The following is a 22,866-nucleotide window of genomic DNA, read 5'->3' on the forward strand; positions in this document are numbered from 1 at the left end:
CCTGCATGACATATTTATCAGGGTTGATTTGTAATTGCCTATTGAGACAAAGTTTGTTCTGCCCTTTAAGTAGGAACTAAACCCGTTTAGAGCTGTTGCTGAAACTCCCACCCAGTTTTCAAGACGGTCTAGCAATATGTTGTGGTCAACAGTATTAAAGGCAGCGCTGAGATCTAATAATACTAAACAGGGCTCAACATTAAGGACTGCCCGATGGCCCGGGGCCATCTAGTATTTAGCTCGGGCAATGAAGCCTCTGCTGGTTGCCCGATCGGGCAATCTATTATGCCAGTATCATGCAGCTCGCGGATCCAGTAATGAGTGACCCGACAGTAAAACTAAAGTTTAGGTAGTTTGAGAGGTAATTAAAATAGCTACGTGTGATATTGAAGTGTGTTTTTTCCGCTGCGTGTCGACTCGTCAGCAGCCGCTGATCTCTCTCTCCCGTCAGATTAGACTTCACTCGCGTTTATGTCCATATCGATCAGATCCAGCTAGTTCTAGCTAATGATATGACTACCTGCTTATTAAAAGACACCTAAACAATAAGTGTCGCTATGCAACTGGGTGAGGCCACAAAGTATAGCGCAGCATTATGCATTTGTTTACATGCCCACCGGAACCCTGAGGCATTACCAACAGATCAACGCACAATCAACCCATACAGGACATCTCTTTCTCCACATTAACTGTTAGACATTAGAATGGACTATTCTTGTCTGTCACATACTCTTCTTGTCTGTCACATAAGTGGCGCAACTGAAGCGGTATTGCGCTAAAGGGAAATTATTTTGACCGAAGAGATTTAGATCTGCCGGCTAACGGGAACTTTGACGTCGCCATTTTGTGTGCTTCGCGGATGCGCTCGGCTCCTCTCGACTGCTGCTCGGGTCTGCTCGGTCAGCTTCCGGATGAGGAGGCATTCGTTCGACCAATTTACAGTAGATAACATTACAAACATTTTTAACAGGGGCCATAATAGTGTAAATAATGTTTGTTTTGGCAGTTAGAACTGAATGTAATGTTTTCTACTTTTTTACATCTGGGAAGGCATTTGCCTTCATCAGATGGAAAGTGTCTTGACCAACAACTTAAGTATTTCTTATAGCTATGCAGGGCATGCAAGCGAGCAAACACAAACAAGAAGAAACAAACAAGTGAAATGAAGAATACAATTGAAATTGTACAATATAATATTGTGGTGGTTCATCTTATAAAGTCTAGAGAATGCACCAGACAGCATCTACAGTAAGACCTGCAAAAATCTAAATTTTCTAGGGGGAGGCCCCCCAAACCCTTCGTATCATTTAGTCCGCGCGCATTTTTCAGGGCAATCTCTATTGGGCTCAGGGCCATCTGTATATTAGCTTCGATGGCCCACAATCCTTAATGTCATGCACTGCCACTGTCTATGTTCAAATGGATGTCATTTAAGACCTTAACAAGTGAAGTCTCAGTGCTGTGGTTAGGTCGAAAGCCCGACTGAAACACATCAAAACCGTCAGGGTAAGTAAGATTGTAGCTCTGTCTTACACAGTGTAGCCTATGACACAAAACTAACTTATTAACCACTGTAAACTGGCGCCGATTAAATCCTTTATCTACTTTATAACTGCGGTACATACATCACTAACATCAGTTATTAGTCCCGACTCTAGTTAGTGCCAATCATCTTTCAAAGTATTAGGTGGATATTTACATTACATAGCTTTTATACTGTATAGCTGATGCTTTTTGCATTCGACCATGTGAGAATAACCACAGAAAATGCACAAATAATTTAAGTACATCAACTTCATCAGTTACACTAATGTAATGCAAGTGCTTCATTTATAGGCAGAAAGAAAGGTATATCTAGACCAGGGGTCGGCAACCCGAGGCTCTCGAGCCGCATGCGGCTCTTTAAGCCCTCTGCTCTGGCTCCCTTGAGTTTAGACATACATAAGAAGGAAATTAAATAAAGATATTTGTAGGACTATTCAAATGTTGTTGCACAGTTGAACATGTTTCGTATCTTGTATTTTGAGGTGATACTGTGACACATAAATAAAAACCTAAACGGTTTTAATTAGTTCAACTAAAATATGCGTCATATCCTGCTACGGTCCCGCGCCAGCGCCTTTTCTTTCAGGCGAATAACCTAACCCATGGCTCGATGAGCGAACTATGGATAAACCAAAGAAAAGTATCAGAGGAACACAGAGGGTTTAATTCTGCGTGGAAAGAGTTATATGCTTTCAAGCAAACGATGCTGGCTTACCGGTATGTTTGATATGTACAGTAGAGAGAAGTTGTCAAAGGTACTGCAGCCTTTACGTATCGAGGAAAAACACGGAAGAGGTACAGCTATATGTTTTATTTATTTCAAAGTGGATCAATTTTAATTGTATTTTTTTTCCTTCAAATGTGCAGAGGACTACCCAAGTGTTGTGTTGATTTATTTTAAAGTAGGCCTGTGTATTTGTTTGTATTCTCCTTATAAGAGTTATTTGTTTATTATTAGAAGTTAACAGTTTTATAATGTAATAAATAATAAGTGTAAAAAAAAAAGTAGTTTTTGTCTATGATATAACAATAAATAAAACGTTATAAGCTATCAGATATGTTTTGTGGCTCCAGACAAAACAAATTGTTGGAAAAGTTGGCAAAATGGCTCTTTTGGTCAAAAAGGTAACAGGCCCCTGATCTAGACAGATATTTTTGTGACATGTTTTATTTCTCTAACATGTTCCGGTTTAAGCCAATATACACACACATGCACACATAACAAATAGTACTGGGCTTCCCTGCACCCAACTACAGTATTACATCATTATACTTCAGCTCCACAGCCTTGCTCTAAGAATACAGTGAAACGTAATAGAATGTGGTTAATCTTCAGTTCCTGTTTTATAAGCACATTTGAAACTGCATCATGTTTTACAAAAACATAAAAAATGTCGATTATTTAGCAGGCAACATCATTCAACTTGTAGTCAACGCATACAACTAGAAAAGTGGCACTCCGCAATTTGTCAATGTAAAGATATTATTTCCTCATCTGCAGTTTGTGCTACACGCACAGAGTTGGAGTTTGACAAACGGCTGAACGTCTCACGAGCTCGCAGGATCAGCTGTCTGAGTTGAGCAGGAATATGTTCCTCTCCATGGAGGTAAACCAGAGGGTTGAGAGCACTGTTCAGACACACAAGGCCACGACTTATCTGATGAGCAATGTAGACTCCATAGGACCATTTACGGCATTTTCTCTGTTTGGACAGTACTCTTGACCAGAGGTTAAGGTTCTTCAATACATGATAGGGGATGTAACAAACGGAGTAAAGAAGAATCAAGATGAACAACAACTTCAAGCATCTCTGTTTCAGTACCTTGTCAGTGGTGTTTGTGCGACAGAGCACAACAATCACATGTCCATAGCAGCCCAGAGCAATCAGGAATGGGATACAAAACCCAGTGAGAGTCCATCCAAGGCTGTACTTCAGGTAATCCTCAACGTAGATCTTACCGGTGGTATCATAACATTTCCCAGGCTTGTTTCCAAATGTTTTGCTGAAGAAAATGTCTGGAACAATTTGAATGCTCACCAACATCCAAACCAAGACTGAGATCCCAACAGAGTGGAGGATAGTTATTCTTCCCATAACTCTCATTGGATGGACAATAGCCAGGTACCTGTACACACTTATACAAGTGAGGAACCCAATGCTGCCATACAAATTCAGGTTGAAGCAGAATCTTGTTATCTTGCAAAGCACATCTCCAAAGATCCATTTACTCCCCATAAAGTAGTACACCATCAAAAGTGGGAGTGTGAGCAGGTACAAAACATCAGCGAGTCCGAGGTTGAGAACAAAAACATTGATGTTTCCCAGTTTCTTCCACTTCTGAAGCAAAGATTTCAAACCCCATCCATTAGCTAGCAGACCAACGATGAAGACTAAGATGTAAACAGGAGGCAGAAATGTGTGTTCAAAGTCAAAGCTGACACGAGTACAAGAAGAGTTATTCATTGTGTATTAAGAGAGCGTTACAACAAATCTTTGTCTCTGTAGATGATATGGCTTATGAGCAATTTAAGAAAACCTCACCTACATGTAGGATCTGTTCAAAGAAGACTTCCTTTTTGATGCTCTGCTGTCACGGCTAGATAAAAGTGAGATCAAAGTAAAAAAATGTCAGCAGCACGTATGATTTTTCCATCTGCAAACTCACCACAACTGTTTGTTATTCTTTCCACTGTATGATGTGGGAGGATGTGGTCTTGAGAGAAACTGAAAGCAGAAAAGGACTGTTTGCGTGTCCAAAGGTATAAAACTAAATCTCACCTTATATTAATTCTTATGTACCTTAACAGTTTTATCAAACACTTAAAGTGCATACTATTATTTAAGACATGGAGAAGCAGTTTGGGTGATGCAGGTTTGCTTCGTAATTTAAACAAATGAAAATAAAGGTACAAGTCTCCCTCTAATGGTAGAGCTCCTACTAAAAACAAGAATTTACCAAGCCTTCTTAAACAGACTTGCAGATTTAGTGAAATATAGTTTAATTAATCTAAATGCTGTTGTTTTTCTCTTGAAATGTTTGTTAAGGTACACAAAGCAGAATTATACTTAATTAGAAAATGTAACTTTATGTGTACTTAATAGTCTTTAATCTTTAATTTATTCACAACAGCATTACTAATACCATTGATTAACGCCAGTTTACCAGGTAACTGTGAAACAATACCTCAAATGCTTTTTTACATACACATACAAACTAAGTTGGGATGATTTCACTTAAAAGATATATAGAGGAGAATCGTTTTTATGTTGTTAAGGGCAAATTTAAATTAAAGTTCAGGTTTAGAAAAGCAAACTGCAAAGACAGAAGTCTACAGTCACACTATGCCACACATTAAAAGATAGATATAAGTCGAGGTCTCAAGTTTCTTTTTGGTGCTTGGCAGCTGTGGAGAAGTTAATGTCAAAAAATTGCCACAAGGTGGGGTGAAAGTCAAGGTTTTAGCTGATCTATAGCAAAAGGTTTATCACGTGATGAGCACAAAAGAGTTTTTCTTTGTCAGTGTGTGTTTGCCATTTTGATCATCTTTTTGAGTGAGCAAGAATATAAAAAATAACAGGTGGATATATGAGTGACATGAGGATGGCTGATTTGCAGGTGCACTAAACTAACAAGTACTGGGCAGTTAATTAATTCAATTGAATGTGTATTTGTCACATGTTTAGGTAAGGTTTATGGAATATAAGAAACCGTCATAATGTTGAATGTTTAGGAAAAAATATCAATAGATAAGAAAAACCATTGCACCACAAGCAGAATACAAAATGTTATATTGAAGAATAATAGAATCACATTGTGTTTTATTTGCATAGCAAACAAACTGTTAGTATTTCAATCGAATCTGTCCACCTAATCCCGGTGAACTTGAAAATTGCTCACATGAGCTTGTTTTAATCAGTGATGGAGGAAGTATTCTTTCATATCACACATGAACAAAAGCTTTAAACTGGTTTTCCTAATATAATATAATACAAGACTAATGCAGGCCAATACATGAGTTGATTTTGGGCTGCACGACAGACACTAACTAGACAAGAAAGTAAATGACATATTTCTCTTTTTTGCAAGGTTTAAAAAAACAAAACAGAAATCAGTAATAATGCTGATAGTTAATTAAAAACATGTTAGTGCAACACAAAAGTTACATCTTTGGACATTTAATTAAGTGATACAGGTCTGAGTAGTAGCTTGGGAGCGTGGTGATGTTAAATACATAGCCGGTTATTGCGGCAGTAATCTTAAACAAAGTGCCGCGAGGGACTAAACAAGAGAAAAAACCCTGTGGACGCGCAAAAACTCAGTCTTTCCAAAAATATGCGTTTGACCTTTTATTTGCAAAGCAAAAATGCAATATTCCATATCCATATGCGTATATCCTTGTATGCGTGAATGCATGCGGTCAACAACAATTTTCCTTCTCTACCTCACTCCCCCATCTATTACAAAGTGCGCAGGTAAAAGCAACCGGATATAAGCACAAACGTCACCACACAAATCCAATGACACGCCCGCCACCTATAGTGCCTCAAAAGACATGTATCGTAACAAACACAGAAATGGCTTCATATGTGGCTCCTACATTCCGGCCCCTAATTATATCAACATAATAATTACACAACTATAAAATAATGTAGGAGACAATGAAGGAAAACACTTTTAAGGATAAAAACGTCCTTTGTTAAAGTGTCCTTTTCTTCTTTAGGCAAAAAATAGAAAAAAAAAATATATATATAGTTTGTTAGACTATGAAGGAGTGATCTTTACTATCACTAAAACGTCAATGTCAAGGTCTATGAAGTTCACTAATTTCCTCACGGCTCTTCTGCTTCCTGTAGAAGGCAGATCTTTGTGATAGGCCTGTCCAGATAGCTAGTTTTTGTCTTCACTCGCACCTGACGTACAAGTCCTCTTCTGTCTGGAATGGTTTGTACAATCCTTCCTGTCAGCCATGAATTGCGAGGTGCTGAGTCCTCGACTATGAGCACAATATCTCCTGGTATGAAGTTGCGCTTGACATTTGACCACTTCTGCCGTTCCTGGAGTAGAGGCAAGTACTCCTTAATCCATCGTTTCCAAAACAAGTCTGAGATGTACTGAACTTATTTCCATCTTCGACGAGCATATGTCCTCTTTATGAAACAGTCCAGGTGAAAAAGATGGCTTGGTTTTTAGCAGCAAAAGATGGTTAGGGGTTAGTCCTTCCAACTCATTGGGATCTGTGGATGCTCTCGTTATGGGACGGCTGTTGATGATGGATTCGGCTTCACAAAAAACCGTGTGAAGACACTCTTCATCAAGGTTCTGTGCCTTCAGGCTGGAATTCAGAACCTTCCTCACAGATCTGATCAACCTTTCCCATACTCCTCCATGATGGGATCCAGTAGGGGGATTGAAAGTCCACTTTATTCCTTTCTGAACGAGGGCGTTGTTGATTTTAGCAATATTCAACCTTTCTATTGCCTCTCTCAATTCACGCTCAGCTCCGATGAAGTTGGATCCATTATCTGAGCGTAATTCCAATACTTGTCCACGTCTTGCGATGAAGCGTCGAAGAGCATTAACAAAGGAATCTGTATCCAAGGATGAAGCTACTTCGATGTGGATGGCTCTTACTGTTGAGCATGTGAAGAGAACACCATACTTTTTAACTGTACTCCTTCCTCGCTTGACCTCAAAAGGTCCAAAATAGTCAACTCCAACACGAGTGAATGGAGGTTCATCTGGAGAAACTCTGTCTCAAGGTAAATCTGCCATCTGCTGCATTCCTGGAGCTCCATTTAGTCGCTGACACTAGCACCAGGAATCCAGTATCTTTGTTGCAGGCTAGATAGCATGTGGTTACGACCACCGTGTCCCACATCTTGGTGTACTTGCCGTAGAATGATGTCAGAAATGTGAAGGTCTTTTGCCGATATAGCAGGATGTTTAGATTCTTCAGGCATTGCTGCTCTACTGAGACGTCCTCCCACTCTCAGAACACCATCTTCAAGTACTGGGTTGAGCTTGTAGATGTGACTAGTCCTTTTCAACCCTTCTCCCTTTTGCAAGCCTTTGATTTCATCAGGAAACCTTTTTCTTTGGTAAAAGCAGATAATTACTTTCTCAGTTTTTCCGAGGTCTTCAATAGAAAGAAAACCAGAGACCACCTGAGCCTTGATAGTCTGCATTTCCTTTTTCATCTCTCGGTCTTGTTGTTCCTTATTCAAGCCAGACTGAGCAAGAGTCAGACTCAATTGCTTCCTCTTCCGACTAAGGCACAGCAGCAGGTTTTTCAACCTAAGGATCCAACCAACCGTCTTCTTCAGGTGGATCCAAGAGAGAAATGATTGATCAATCGGGTTACCGCATCCATCTCTTTTTCAACCTTCACAGCGTTCACACTCAGACTTATCTTGACCTCAGGGTCTTCTGGTGCCATTTCAGAGCCATCAGGGTTCACAGGCCACTGTTCTTCAGGTCCAGTGAGAAACTGAGGTCCAGACACCCATGTGTCATCTTTCAGTTTCCACTTTGACTCCCCTGGAAGCCCAGTCGGCAGAATTGCTTGCGGTGGGAACATATCTCCACTGAGATGGATTTGATACGCTGCGTATTTTTGAAACCCTGTTTGCGACGAAGGTTCGAACCCTTAAGGTCTCATTACTGATGGACTTCAGTACGGAAGTACTATCAGTCCAAAAGATGGAGTCTTTAAGTTGCATTTGTAGCTCCTTCCTACACATCTTGTCCATACGACTTGCAACCACGGCAGCCGTCAATTCCATTCGAGGGATGGTTATTGGTTTCAATGGGGCCACTCATAATGAAGACACAGTAAACTTGTCCTTTGATGTTATATAATAACAGGTAAGTCACTGTTCCATAGCCGTCTTCGCTTGCATCTGCGAAGTGGTGTAGCTGAGCAGAGGTCACTTCCCCAAAATCCACCGGTTTTAGGCATCTGTCAACTTCAAACTCTTCGAGATTGCAGAGCTCCTTCAGCCAACTTTTCCACTCTTGTGCAGCTGAGGCTGGTATAATATCATCCCAACCAAGTTCTCTTCTGCAATAGTCTTGAAGAATCATCTTGGCTGATAGGATCACAGGTGCCAATATTCCTAATGGGTCAAATATTGAGCTGACCATGGAAAGGATCTGGTGCTAATGCAGGCCAATACATGAGTTGATTTTGGGCTGCACGACAGACAAGACAGACAAGAAAGTTAATGACATATTTCTCTTTTTTGCATGCAAGGTTTAAAAAAACAAAACAGAAATCAGTAATAATGCTGATAGTTCATTAAAAAGCATGTAGTGCAACACAAAAGTTACATCTTTGGACATTTAATTAAGTGATACAGGTCTGAGTAGTAGCTTGGGAGCATGGTGATTTTAAATAAATAGCCGGTTAACCTTCTAGTGCAAGCTACCAAAATAAACAAACGTTTAATATTGTCTGGAAGTACTCAAACGTCCATGTCATGTCACCTGAAACAGGGCCGGGGTAAGAGGCAGGATGCAGAGGATGGACGCTTCAGGAAAGACCAGCTGCAGCAGGCGGGAGACCTCCACCCCATAGGGTCCAAAGAGAGTTCTTTGGTCTCTTTGTCTCATGAATTCAAATGTCTCCTCAGTCTCTTTAATGAACCAAAAGATCATGTATCTCTTACCAAGTTAGGTTGCTGTTATCCAACAACAATAGCTAACAACATTGGTGGAGTGTAACTAAATATATAGACTTTGATGATGATGATGATGATGTTGATGATGATGATGATGTACAATATTGAGATACTTGAACGTAGTATCTTAATTGTATGGTACTTTCTCAATTTTGAGAGATGTGTACTTTACTTGAGTATTTCAATTTTTTGCTACTTTGTACTTCTATCCCACTACAATTCAAAGGGAAAAGTGTTGTTGTTATTGTTTAATCTGCTTTGGCTGAAGTTTGCGATATATTCAGTTGTTCCGACATTAGCGATGTTTATCTGGGCAGTTTACCGGCTGCCGCCCAACGTCTACGTGGACCCCCTTCACAATGACAGGTGTTTGGGCTAAACGTTTAAAACAAAAAACATGTCAAACGTTGGATTGCTGGTGAAAAGTGGTACACCTCCTAGACCAGTGGTTCTCAAACTTTTTTCAATAATGTACCCCCTTTGAAAAACAAAGTCAGCCAAGTACCCCTGATCAGCGCAAAAACGATTTGTTAGGGACAAAATGCCTATGTAGAGAGGCACAGTGATTTATTAAAAAAAACAACATTGTAACTGAGAAACACTTAAATGCTACATTTCAAATGATTACAATCCATCACTAAATTCATGGCAAATCAATTTTAACATCATGCAATAACACTGAGGACATTGAACTGATCTTTTTAATAAGATGTACAACAATTGAGTGAGAAACATAGGCTTGTGCTTCACTGAGGATCTTTGTCATTCTGACAGGGAGGCAAACTGCAGTTATTACACTTCACGTTTTGAAATATGTACAACTCAAATAAAATAAAAATAAATCAAAACAACTGTACATTAATTAAACACATTTGAAATTGAGTTTGAGCTAGCTTTAATACTTTCTGTATTCAAGTTGGGCTCAAGTAGAACCTTTACCCATGTATTTAGCTAGTTCTGAGGGAATAATCAACATTGTGCATAACAAGATAAAGTACTGTAACACCTCCATCAGCTGACGCCAACAGGCAGGAGCAGGGAGACAATGAGAGCACAGCAGCCCAGGGTTGCAGGCTACTCTGAAAAATATAAAATATAAATCATATACTGGTTTGTTTAACACCTTTATGCTTACCACATCATTCCATATTATGTTTTTTCATAGTTTTGATGTCTTCGATATTAATCTACAATGTAAAACATAATCTAAATAAATCAAAACCTTCAAATGAGAAGGTGTGTCCAAACCTTTGACTGGTACTGTATGTGATCAAAGGTTTTCAAATGCTGCAGCAACTGTCATGGGGGGGCCGTGTGTGTGTGTGTGTGTGTGTGTGTGTGTGTGTGTGTGTGTGTGTGTGTTGTTCATTCCTGCTTTTTTTTTACTTCTTGCACCACAATTCCTTCTCAATGTTCTTCCAATGAAAAAGGGTGGGTCACTCCACAGAACTGATAGAAACACTCACACCCATAAACACACGATGATTGGTCTCATTTGGCTTTGGTGACTGTTTTGGCATTAATTCAGTATCATTTTCCTTGGAATATGACTCCTCAAAGGTAATGATTGCACAATAACCCACAGCATCTCTGTTCTTTAGACATTAAATAGAGTAGTGTTTCTCAGTCCCTGTATACAAACAAGAATATTCTGGATTTATGTAGCCAACTTCTAAAAAAAGGTTTTGCATCCTTTCTTTATTTTAGTTAAGATCAACATTGACAATATCAAGCTGTATATTTTATGTTTTATTTTTGGAAAGCTCCATATATTTATAAAAACAAATGGTCAGGAACTAAGCCAAAAATGTATAAATTAATTGAATGCTTATGGCACAATCTAAACTAAAAACTAAAACAATTGTTAAGACCTTGAAGTTATTAAATTAATATAGTAACACAAACTCTGGCTTTATCATGCAATAATGTGTTTAATATATGTGTTGCTGTGGTAAAGATTATGAGCATTTGTAGAGTATAACTTATTCTTGTATTTTTTATAATAACAGGGTTTAATGAATGTGGATATATTTTTAACCTAACAACCTTCTCTGATAGAAAAATATATATCCTAGCCTTGATGATACACAAAGATATCCCTTAACGTATTTGAATTCACACACAGGAACCAAACAGCATTAAAATCCCCCCATAATTATCTGGAAGTCACATTATACATTTGTTGTTCTTTTTTTACTCAACAGACTATGAAAAAGACAAGTAGACATATAAGTGAGACATAGAAAAGCTGCATTCTGCTATTTGGCTTAAATCTTGTTAAACCTCAACTGTACTCTGAGCTACAGGCACAGAGCTGGAGTTTGACAAACGGCTGAAGGTGTCACGAGCTCGCAGGATCAGCTGTCTGAGCTGAGCAAGAATATTTTCATCTCCATGGAGGTACACCAGAGGGTTGAGAGCACTGTTCAGACACACAAGGCCACGACTTATCTGATGAGCCATGTAGACTCCATTGGACCACTCACGGCATTGTCTCTGTTTGGACAGTACTCTTGACCAGAGGTTGAGGTTCTTCAATACATGATAGGGGATGTAACAAACAGAGTAAAGCAGAATCAAGATGAACAACAACTTCAAGCATCTCTGTTTCAGTACCTTGTCAGTGGTGTTTGAGCGACAGAGCACAACAATCACATGTCCATAGCAGCCCAGAGCGATCAGGAATGGGATACAAAACCCAGTGAGAGTCCATCCAAGGCTGTACTTCAGGTAATCCTCAACATCGGTCTTACCGGTGGTATCATAACATCGTTCAGTATTGTTTCCAGACGTTTTGCTGAAGAACATGTCTGGAACAATTTGAATGCTCACCAACATCCAAACCAAGACTGAGATCCCAACAGAGTGGAGGAAAGTTATTCTTCCCATAACTCTCATTGGATGGACAATAGCCAGGTACCTGTACACACTTATACAAGTGAGGAACCCAATGCTGCAATACAAATTCAGGTTGAAGCAGAATCTTGTTATCTTGCAAAACACATCTCCAAAGATCCATTTACTCCCCATAAAGTAGTACACCATCAAAAATGGCACTGTGAGCAGGTACAAAACATCAGCAAGTCCGAGGTTGAGAACAAAAACATTGATGTTTCCCAGTTTCTTCCAGTTGTGCAGCAGAGACTTTAATCCCCATCCATTAGCTACCAGACCAACGATGAAGACTAAGATGTAAACAGGAGGCAGAAATGTGTGTGTAAAGTCAAAGCTGAAACGGGGACAAGATGTGAAATTCATTGTCATCAGGATGGCAGTTCCTTCTCTGTGAGTGTGAGCCAAAATAGAAAGAAAATATAAATCACAGTGTGGATGGTTCAGAGAAGACTTCCTGTTTAAAGCCACAGCCTCCTAATTTAACTGTCTGGACCTGCACAAGATACAGGAAATGACAATGCTCTGCTGGTTAGTCAGATCTATAAAAAAATGATAGAATAAAATTGTACATGTTTACACTTGTGGCACCACTGCATTCTTTATCTTTCTCTGACAACCTTATGGGAAATGGAAACTGAATGTAACAAGTGTTAAACATTTATTAAAGAACAGGTTTTCACAGAACTAAATTAAAATGTTGTCTTTATAAACTTTATAATTTGCTGTTTGAATATTAGAGATAAGCTTTCGGTTGGTGGCTAACCCATTGCAGTTATTTCCTGGGGGTCGTAAAACCATAAGGTTAGCCACATCCTGTAGTAACGTACTTTCTGTTGCATCTGCTCAACAGTTAGCTGATGGTATCTGCATGTAGAGTGACTGTGCTGCCATCAACGTCAGCAGTAGATGCTCATAGGATGTCAGGAGAATGTTAAGGTTGCATCAATACAAAAAGCAATTAATTAGTGGTCCATTTTGGGGTTTCCCTTCCCTTTTTGTGCTTGTAAATGGTCTGCAAAGGCTAACATCCCAAAGTTCCCTACAGAGGCAGTTTCTCTCCCAGTAGAGGCACTGAATACTAATATGAACCTAGAAAGTCAATCATTTTGGCTTCATTATTTATAGAAAATACCAAAAGTTTGCTTCAAACATGTTTTTAACAGCTCATCATCAGAGAGAAGAAGTGTACTGCAAAAATAATTCATTAAAAAAATGCTACAAAATATACATTAGGAAAATATGAATCTTTGAACATTCTAATTTGAACAAATATCAATCGAAAACACAAAAATCATTAAAAAAATACAGGACATATGTAAAATATTGAGATATTTTCAACTTACATCTGTCTATAATTATTTACATCAAAACATTAAATAAAAAAACAAGTGCAATGTCACATTACTACAAAAACATTACAGGTTAAAAGATGAACGGCTCAATATCGGTCAACACAAAGGTTGGGGTCATTCTTTGGGATCATTTTCTATCTAACAAACTTTGCCCTTAAAGGTATACCGTAAATTGCCAGTGACCAATGTAAACATTTCTTAAAAACATTCTTTATGACCATATCAACACTAAGGCCAACTGTCTTCACTTCATATTTAAATAGGAAAAAATCCTTAGAAAAACAAGAACATCTGTTTTGTTGGCCTCAATATGGAAGGCAGAATTATGAATTGAATTGCTTCACTCTGAAAACTTGAAAAATGTAACAAAACTTACAATAAATCACATATGCCACCAGTTTTGATTCCTCTCTATTGGCTCCCTGTAACTTTGAGGATTGATTTTAAAATGTAAGTATGTGGCACGTCAGACACCTAAGAGGAGAAGTCTCAGAGAAAGCGAATCAGTGCAAATTTAATAAAACCAACTTGTGTTTTATAACTTTCACTTTGTGGGTTGTACTTATTTCTACTTGATTTATTGATTGCCTTTTCTGTCTGGTCCATCTTTCCCTTATCCTATTCATGTCAAGCACTTTTTAACCTCTGTGTTAACAGCACAGTGGTTAATAAGGTTTGTTTCTTTCCTCTGGATTTGACACATAGTTAATGGCACCCCAAGGTGTGGGAATTAGAAGGAGTTGTGATCATCCCAACTCAATCACAGTTTATAATTGAAATGATAATTTTCTCTCTTAAGGTCAGTCTTTGAGAGGATGTGGATCTGCCTCAGTGAAGTCTTATTGTTCTGAGCCACCCGGTGCTCACACTGGCCGCTCAGGGTGTGGAGGCTATTTTTATATAACATTAGAAAGACTGATTCTTATTACTACATTATAGAGAGGCGAAGTCCCTCCCCTTCCGGGAACCTCCATGGGACCCCGGAAGCGGAAAATTATACATTGAATTCAATGGAGAGAGAAAACGTACCTTTTGATCCCGTTTGAATTGTGCCACGAATGACACATATGATGTTTGTCAATTTAAAAGAACATTTTGCAAGTCAAAAAAATTAAAATGTTTCGTAAAACTGTGAAGTAACACATTTTTTTGTGTTAAGCCGCTCAGTGAACTACATGTCTCTGGTCCCGCACAATACGCGTCACCAACACAAAGATGGCCGTCACGTTGGCACATTTCACCTTATTCTTTCAGAATGAGAATAAAAGTATAAAACGAGGTGAAAATCACTACAAGTCTGGGCACGTTGAGAGCTGTACATACACGAAAGGGGAGTTAGTCGGTTCTGTAAGAGCCAGCATGCGGGACCGGCTTTACAAGGTTTCGGTGAGTAATATGAGTGCAGTGTTTAACGTTAATGTCAGTCAATAAGGAGGAGAATGAAAAAGAAGATGATGAACCACAGACCCGGCATATAATGACTGCAGTGTGCAGGGCTGTGTTAATTTATGTTACTGTTATCAATAGCATTAGTTGACTGAGAAAACCGTCAAGAAAAAAAGTTCAGCGATGTTACGAGTCGACTAGCATAATATGAACCACGGCTGTGATTGACAACCTGGACAGCCAGTCAGAAGCTAGAATGCCAACCTAGAGAGCCAATCAGAACCTAGAACGGGTGTACTGTATACGGGCGTGTATGCTGTGGATAACATTAGTGTTCACAAGAACAAGGTACACTCCCGTGTTTTGTTTTAGTTGCTCTTCAGATTGAGGCGCCCAGTTTTATATCGACTATATGTGTGATCTCCTTTTTACATCTCGTTGTGTCATTTGAGTTTATTTGCTGTGTGTAGATTCAAGGATTTTGGTTATCTTGTCAATTTGTTTGGTTATCTAGGCACAGCTGTGTGTGACTCCCTCTGGTACACTGGTATGTTTTCCTAATGTAGAGAGCATTGATTAATTCATAAACTACACACTGAGTCTAGATCCTGATCAAATCCTTTTTTGTTGATCAAATGTTTTTCAAAAATGTAATACACATTTAAAAAAATACAATGTACAATCACAACCAATACAACACAAATTACAAAAAATTCAGAAAAAACAAACAATAACAACAATCAGACAAGAGGACAAAACTATGGAAAAATAAACCCTCCCACCCCCAGATCTGGACCATCCTTATATTGCTCATTCAATCTATTATAGCATGTTAACAAACATGGTACTTACTTTATTTGTACAGATCTACATGGGAGAGGATGGCGCGATGCAGAGCGTTGTCTGTGGTTGTGCATGGGGGATGTACAAATGCAGCCACGCTGCAGCATTGGCAATATTTGCCATGTGGCAGAACAGCTCCACAGAAGTTGAGTGCCAGTAGAGGAAGCCTGGCACTTCAAAAGTAGTCCAGCCGGTGTCTCAACTCTACCAACAGCAAGAGGAGACCTACAACCCACTGGCCAGAGACATCGCCACTGAGGAAGTAGACTGGTTCAGGTCTGCAATGAGGGGCGCAGCGTGGCATGGCATGGCTTTTGTCACCTGAGCCAGAGCTGCAGCCTCAACATCAGGCCATTTTCAACATGCCGGAGCTGGTGAAGGAGCGTGGGGGTCGGGGGCTTGAGGCAATTCTTGCCTCAATGCGACTGAGCAGAGACCATTAAGCTGCCATCCAGACAGCCACCGTAGGACAGCGGACAAATCCTCAGTGGCAGTTACAAAGGCAGGGCAGGTTGACAGCCAGCAATTTTGGTGCTGTGCTGAGGTCGGGACTTTCATCCACTCCATGCGCGTCCCTCATGAAGAGGGTGCTTGGGGGGTACAATTTAGACGGAGTCATGGCTGTCAACTGGGGAGTTGTAAACGAGGTGTGTTTGGCCAGTGTGTTTGGCCTTTTAAGTGTGACACATATGTAGTGATAAATGCTTCACCTGACCACTGTTCCTAAATAAAAAAAGTTTTCTGCATCGTCAGTCATTTTTTCCAAATAATTACCAATATTTCACAAATTCTTCATGTCAACTTAAGAGCACAGCTGTATGTTGAGTGTCAGCTTTGCTTGGTTCATCTTACTGGGGGGCAGCTACATGGATGTCAGTGCAGTCCACAATCATTTTGCAGTTGAAGGCAGAATGAATTTATTATTGACTCAGAATGAAGCACAACTTCATGTCATACAATACATTGACTTTATTTGTAATTGTGTAAAAACATATGAGCATTGATTAGCAAGCAGGACCTGCAGGAACAGAGAACGGTGATGGATGGAGCTGGGAAGAGAGAAGAATAAAGAAAACAGATCAACTTTATTATCGGATATTAAAAATTCAATTTCAAAACAAGTTGCCGCTCCTACAGTTTTCTAGTATGTAAAGATGATTTCACATGACCAATGCAAAATATCACACTCAATACATGTGTCTCTCTGGGGGGTGCATTGTGCCTTTGATGTATATAAATAATATACCATAACCAAATACTATTACGTACAGTGGAAATCAGGTTGCCAGAGCAGGTCAGTCCAGTGTGCATGTTCCTCAGGGTCTCAGCAGTTACAGGTGAGGTAAAGAAAATAAAAGAGAAAAAGGTCAGTAACAACACTTTAAAGTAACAACACTGAATAATTATCTCTTTTAATAATTTTCTCTCAGTAATCACTCAACTACTGTCTTTCCAACAAACAGATTGACTCACCCTCACTGTCATCACAATGACACATGTCCAGAAGAATGTCATGCAAAGCTCCCTGCCTGCCTGCCTTCCTTCGACTCTCCCTGAACTGCTTCCTTAGCACCCGGTGGAGGGCGCAGTAGGCTACTCTTCAAATGTTTCACGAAATACTTACCATGATGACTACTCTTACTGTTTAACATTTTGGTGTACTTCATGTAATAAAATAATAACTTCATGGTAAGGCTACTAAAAATGACAAGGCTAAGTAATGTAATGCTAACTAAGGTGCTCGCTACTCGCCGCTACTAGCTAGGTAGCTAACTTGACTATGTTCCATGCACAACATGTATATTACCTATGATATTACGTGATATGTCTGATCCAGCGACTCCTGGTCCTTTCATCAGACGGGAAGCGATAGAACGAGCAAGTGGTATGATCACTTTTGTGATTACAACATGGTACAAAGCACACAGGCATCTTGTAAAAGTGAATTTATTGGAGCAATCTCTTATATTTATTGGAGGGAATAAATCAGTGATGAAATCTTCTTCTTCGCTTTAATTACGAGTCGCAACCACTTGGAGCATTATCGCCTGTGACATCACATGCACGACCCAGAATGGGATTTGTAGTCTTTGTAGTCGCGTATTTTTCATAGTCTTATATTTCAACAGTTTTACGACAAAATGTGACTTTTTTGACATGGAAATTATTGTTTAAGATTGACAAACATCATGTGTGTAGTTCGTGGCACAATTCAAACGGGATCAAAAGATACGTTTTCTCTCTGCATTAAATTCAATGTATAATTTTTCGCTTCCGGGGTCCCATGGACCGGAAGTAGATGGGCGTGACTTCGCCTCTCTATAAGCTTATTGTGCTCATTTTATGTGGCTATGAGTTTGGAATAAATAGACGTCTTTAGCCTGCAATACAGAGTAGCAAGGTCAGGCGCAGAGACTGGCAGAATACACGCAGCTAGGAAGCAGCATTATGAAGATTCTACTATATCTACAGAAAGCTTCAGAAAAAACTAATTTGCGTATGATGGCGGCAGAGTAGGGAGGGACATCCGCAGGCCGGCCGAATGCTGATTGAAGGATCATGTTTCCAAGAGACTTTTTTCTAAGTATGCGCACCTACCAAAGAGAACCAAGTCTAAACCATGGTATCTCTTCAGCTTGTCTTGACCAATCATAAATGTACGGGCAACGCCCTGTGTAATAAAATGTTTCCACGCACGAGGTTCGAGGCTCTTTTCCGGAAATAGTGGTTACAGATTACAGCTTTGCTGTCTGTGATTTATATGACGTGACGGAGTCCTTGGCCAAGTGATATATATCTTTTGATCTCTCATAATAAATAGTTAAACTTACAAGTTGTCTGTCTTTCCTTGAATTTTGAACACAGCAAGGGCCGATATACTATAGGATATGATATTTACCCCACTACAATTCAGAAGTAAAAAGAGTACATTTACTCTATTACATTTATAAAATGTCTTTAGTTACTTAAGATATTTTGATTAATAATGTGAAATATTAATAAATAAGACTTTAGCTACACCCAGAGTAAAATGCAGTATACAAAGTGATTATAGTTAGCTGCACCTTTAACAGCTTTGAGAACACTTTAATGCAACAATCATTATCATCAAAACCTAATATATACTATTTTGAAATGGACCATTCGGCATAATGAGCAGTTTTACTTTTGGTACTTTAAGTATATTTTGATGCCAATACTTTTGTACTTTTACTTGGGTAACATTTTGAATGCAGGACTTATACTTGTAACAGAGTATTCCTACACTCTGGTACTTACATTTTCCTTCAGAACAAGATCTCAATAATTCTCCCACCATTGGGTACTTTATATTTCAGGGTTGGGGAAAATCAGGACCCTAATACAGGAGAAAAGGACAAAAAGGTCAAGAAACCAAAGGTGAGCTTTAATCCAAAGATGATGACAATGAAAAACCGGAAATAACTTAAACAACAAAATCGGTACAGGCAGGTAACGTGGACAAGAAAGACGACGATCGGACATCGAGCAAAGGGGAAGACAATACTAAAAACACAGAAGGGTAATCATAGGACAAGGCACGGCTGGGGAAGGGAGGCAGGAACACAAGGGCAGCAGGTGAACACAATCAGACAATCAGATACAGGAGGGAAACTAAAGACAGGAAGGCAAACAGGAAGTAGGACACAAGGAGGAAAACATTTCAAAATAAAAGGTGGAAAATGGCAACATAAATCCCAAACCATGACATTTGTACTCCACTACATTCTGAAAGCAAATATTGTACTCTTTACCCAGTTAACCCCTAAGTTAAAAGCATTAATCTGGTGCACTTTGAGAGCAACATTAAGAGATCTATGGATACATCTCAGACTGGAATACTTTACCTGCTGCTATTAGATCTCTTGCATCATTGGGTATGTTTAAACATGCATTATCATCTCACTTTCAACTGGTCTGTACTTGTTATTAATGAAACTGATATTGATGAAACTGATTTGCTCGACTATCTCTCAAATTGTAATGATTGTATGCATTGCTTGACCTTTTCTTAACATGTATGTGGTTTGTCTTGTGTGTCATGTTTTGCATTTTGTCTTTTTGTTTATGTATGTCTGTAAGTTGTTGCTATTGTTGGGACCCCCTTGAAAATGAGATGGTGCATCTCAAGGGGTTTATCCCAATGAATACAAAAAAATTCTATATATCTCTCAACACCCATATGAAACAGAACCGTAAGCAGGTTTTATTTTTATTTATGGATATTTTACAAATCACTCCCCTTTTAAACTCTATTCTTGTTTATTAAAGGGCCCATGTCATGGCCATTTCTACTGATCATAATTCCATTGTTGAGGTCTACTAACATAGATTTAAATTGTGCAATTTTCCAAACTCACATTGGTTTCTCATACAGCATCTCTGTAAAGTACGTGTATTCACCGGTATTCACTCTCTGTCCTAAACGGCTTGTTGGAGCTCCTTCCCCCCCTCCCTGTGAGCCCAGTGTGCTCTGATTGGTCGGGAAGTTGCGAGGCTCGTTGCGAGGCTCGTTGCTGCGATCTGCTGCGAGGAGCGGACAGGCTTCCGGGTCGGCAATACAGCAAGAACAAGCGAAACTCATCCTGAGCACACACAAACACTCACAGCCGAAGTAATAACAATAAGTGTGGCTTGATATTGAGTAAGAAAAAGGTTTATAACGCTGTGAGAATGGGTCTGCAGAGAGCATTTCTCCGCGATCCAAACTTAGCAGCCTGAAAAACGTTTACCCATCTAAACAGTTGTGGTAGATACCTTGTTTGTTTTAAACATAAATACACAAACAACAATGAATACTTACAGGTTGTGTACCCGAATCTCCCGCTGGTCCAAACAAAGTAGGAACAGCATTGCTCTTCAGTGCCCTACGCTGTACATATCCGGCACGAATCGCTGAAAGGTTTGTGAAGCTTTGTTTCGTGAAATGCTGGCAGAGGGTGTGGCCTCTGGGTATTCACACTTCACAGTATCCAGGAAGTAAACAATGGAAAATGAGAAATCTCCAACGAGGCGTTTTGGGGCAACATAGACTGTGTTAGAGTTGTACTCGCAACAGGGTGTACTTTGAGGGTTTTTGACTCTGCAGACCGTTTACATGCATAAAAAGCTTCATAACACACAAGGGGACGGGTAATAACCGGAAAAGCAGGACATGGGCCATTTATTAGCAACTTTTTACTGTCATAAAGTATTTTATACCGGTTTACTTTATTCTCTTCTTTTTTATAACTATAATGATCATATAAAGATGTGCCTTTACCTCACTGGTTGTAGAAAAAGCTTCTTATATTCGTTAGCATAGCTAGCTAACCAGATGCTAATAACAACAAAGTTATTGACTGTATGATCAGTATGACAGAAGAACAGATCGCGACTGGGCTTTCAACTAAAGACACAGCCACACAAAAACTGCGGCATGTGTACGGCTCCTTATGGGTACTGCAAATTCTGAAGTGGCGGAGCGGTGTTCCGGTGCTCTCCTTCAGCATGTGTCAGACGCATAGGTCAGACGAGACATATACCACATGATGACACGTGACCCCCAGTTTCCACCGGGTCCGTCTGCGTCGCGTTATGGCTGTGCCGCGGCGTTTGCAAAGATCGCGGCCACTCTAGTCAATGGGTGCTATTCCACCACACGCGCCGCGTTACGGCTCAGAAGCGTCCCAGAAGCGTCTCGGTGCAGGGCTCCTCTAAAATTAGGATGAATCCTATTTTTGACGCGACGCAGCCGTAAGGTAATGTCGGGCAGGCAGGGAGTGGAACGTTCAGAGCATATATAGCATATTAGGGCTGTCAAGTTAACGCGTTATTAATTATGTGCATTTTTTGTCCTCGGCCGCCCCGTAGTTTCAGAGCGCATCAAGTTTAAAATACCATCTACAAGCTGGTGCTGACAGCCCCGCTCCTGCTGCCCGCTTGCGGCAGACCACACTTCCACGCTCACCGGCAGGCCCGGACTGGCCATCGGGAGGACCAGGAGGGTGTGTGTATGTGTGGCGCGAGCAGTGGTGAAGTGGGGATTTTTTTACTGGGGGGACACTATTTTAATTAAGTAATCCCAAACAATGCCACACAAGTGCGCACGCGCGCAGTGCACTCACAAAACGGACGGACAGGTCCACAGAAACTACCGGTATGCTTAGTCCTATTTTAGTTACTGTACTGCAAAAAAGCAGACGGCGCTGCGCTCAACACACACACAGACTCAAAACCATGGACACACTTGGCACATAAATTACATGCATAATCTATAGGCCTAAATTGCATAAACTACAGTATTGCAACTAAGCAGAGCTCTCTCTCTCTCAATCTATTTAAAACTCATAACAAACAAACAAAATTCCCATAGTTGTCCTGAAATTAACTTATTAAATAAACGAAACGAAAAATATAGCCTACTTATGCAAACAACATTGAATCTGGACTTGACATTATTCTGATTCACACACACACACCTTGTGTTTTGAAGACTGATAAATCCGAAATGGATGAACAAACTTTGCAGCCCAATTTCCCAGCTTTGCAGTTTATCCACGGGTATTCCTCTTGTTTCTTCCGTCACATCTCCTCCGTCCATACCTCTGGGAAAGGTGAGCTTGAGCTAGCCAGGGGAACGTTGCTAGCGCAGCTAACGTTAACGTTAGTGCTAGCATTATCCACGTCTTTAGGCGGCTCTTCTGATGATGTAGTACTAGTAGCAGCTTCACTTGTAGCTTCGGTGCTGCTTGCCTCTTTCTTCTTGTGAATTATATTCTTTTTAGTAAAGAAGTCAAGTCAAAAATGTTTGCCTGCCATTAGGGGTCACGAGCATGATGACGAATCATAATTCTTTATAGAGCAACTTGCAGGGTTTTTTTTCTACATTTATGCTTAAACTTGCTTGAAAATTACAATTAATAAAGTGAATGCAGGATTTGATATGTTTTACGAGACATAAGGGCAGGAATTCAGAGGGAAATGAGCAATTTTGAGCTCTTCTCTTAAAAACGGCTTTTTTTTAAGGTCATACGTCAAACGCGTCATATTACATCACAAAGGGGACACATCTCCGCTCTCTGACCGCGGGTATAGTTAGTAGTTGCGTTGAGCAGTTGTGTTGAGCGGTTGTGTTTTAGTGAGCTGGTATTTTTCGGTAGTTT

At 39.9% G+C, this 22,866-nt stretch overlaps 2 protein-coding genes across 2 annotated transcripts; both read right to left on the bottom strand.

The window, feature by feature from the left end:
• Window positions 1-2,735: 2,735 nt before the first annotated feature.
• On the bottom strand, window positions 2,736-4,736 carry LOC307037231 (P2Y purinoceptor 1-like). Its single transcript, XM_079678011.1, has one exon. The coding sequence runs from the start codon at window positions 4,008-4,010 to the stop codon at window positions 3,015-3,017; it is 996 nt and encodes a 331-aa protein (XP_079534137.1). The 5' UTR covers window positions 4,011-4,736; the 3' UTR covers window positions 2,736-3,014.
• Window positions 4,737-11,025: 6,289 nt separating this feature from the next.
• LOC307038189 (P2Y purinoceptor 1-like) lies at window positions 11,026-12,485 on the bottom strand (the record flags this gene model as incomplete). The annotated part of the gene is made up of 1 exon (XM_079679511.1): window positions 11,026-12,485. One exon carries the CDS (start codon window positions 12,483-12,485, stop codon window positions 11,505-11,507), a length of 981 nt encoding a protein of 326 aa, XP_079535637.1. The 3' UTR covers window positions 11,026-11,504.
• Between the last annotated feature and the right edge of the window lie 10,381 nt (window positions 12,486-22,866).

The sequence above is a fragment of the Notothenia rossii genome, assembly GCF_949606895.1.
Source record: "Notothenia rossii genome assembly, chromosome: 4".
NCBI classification, from domain to species: domain Eukaryota; kingdom Metazoa; phylum Chordata; class Actinopteri; order Perciformes; family Nototheniidae; genus Notothenia; species Notothenia rossii.

What these genes read in the sequence shown, in the direction of transcription:
- LOC307037231 (XM_079678011.1), bottom strand. Translation starts at nt 4,010, where the DNA reads ATGAATAACTCTTCTTGTACTCGTGTCAGCTTTGACTTTGAACACACA.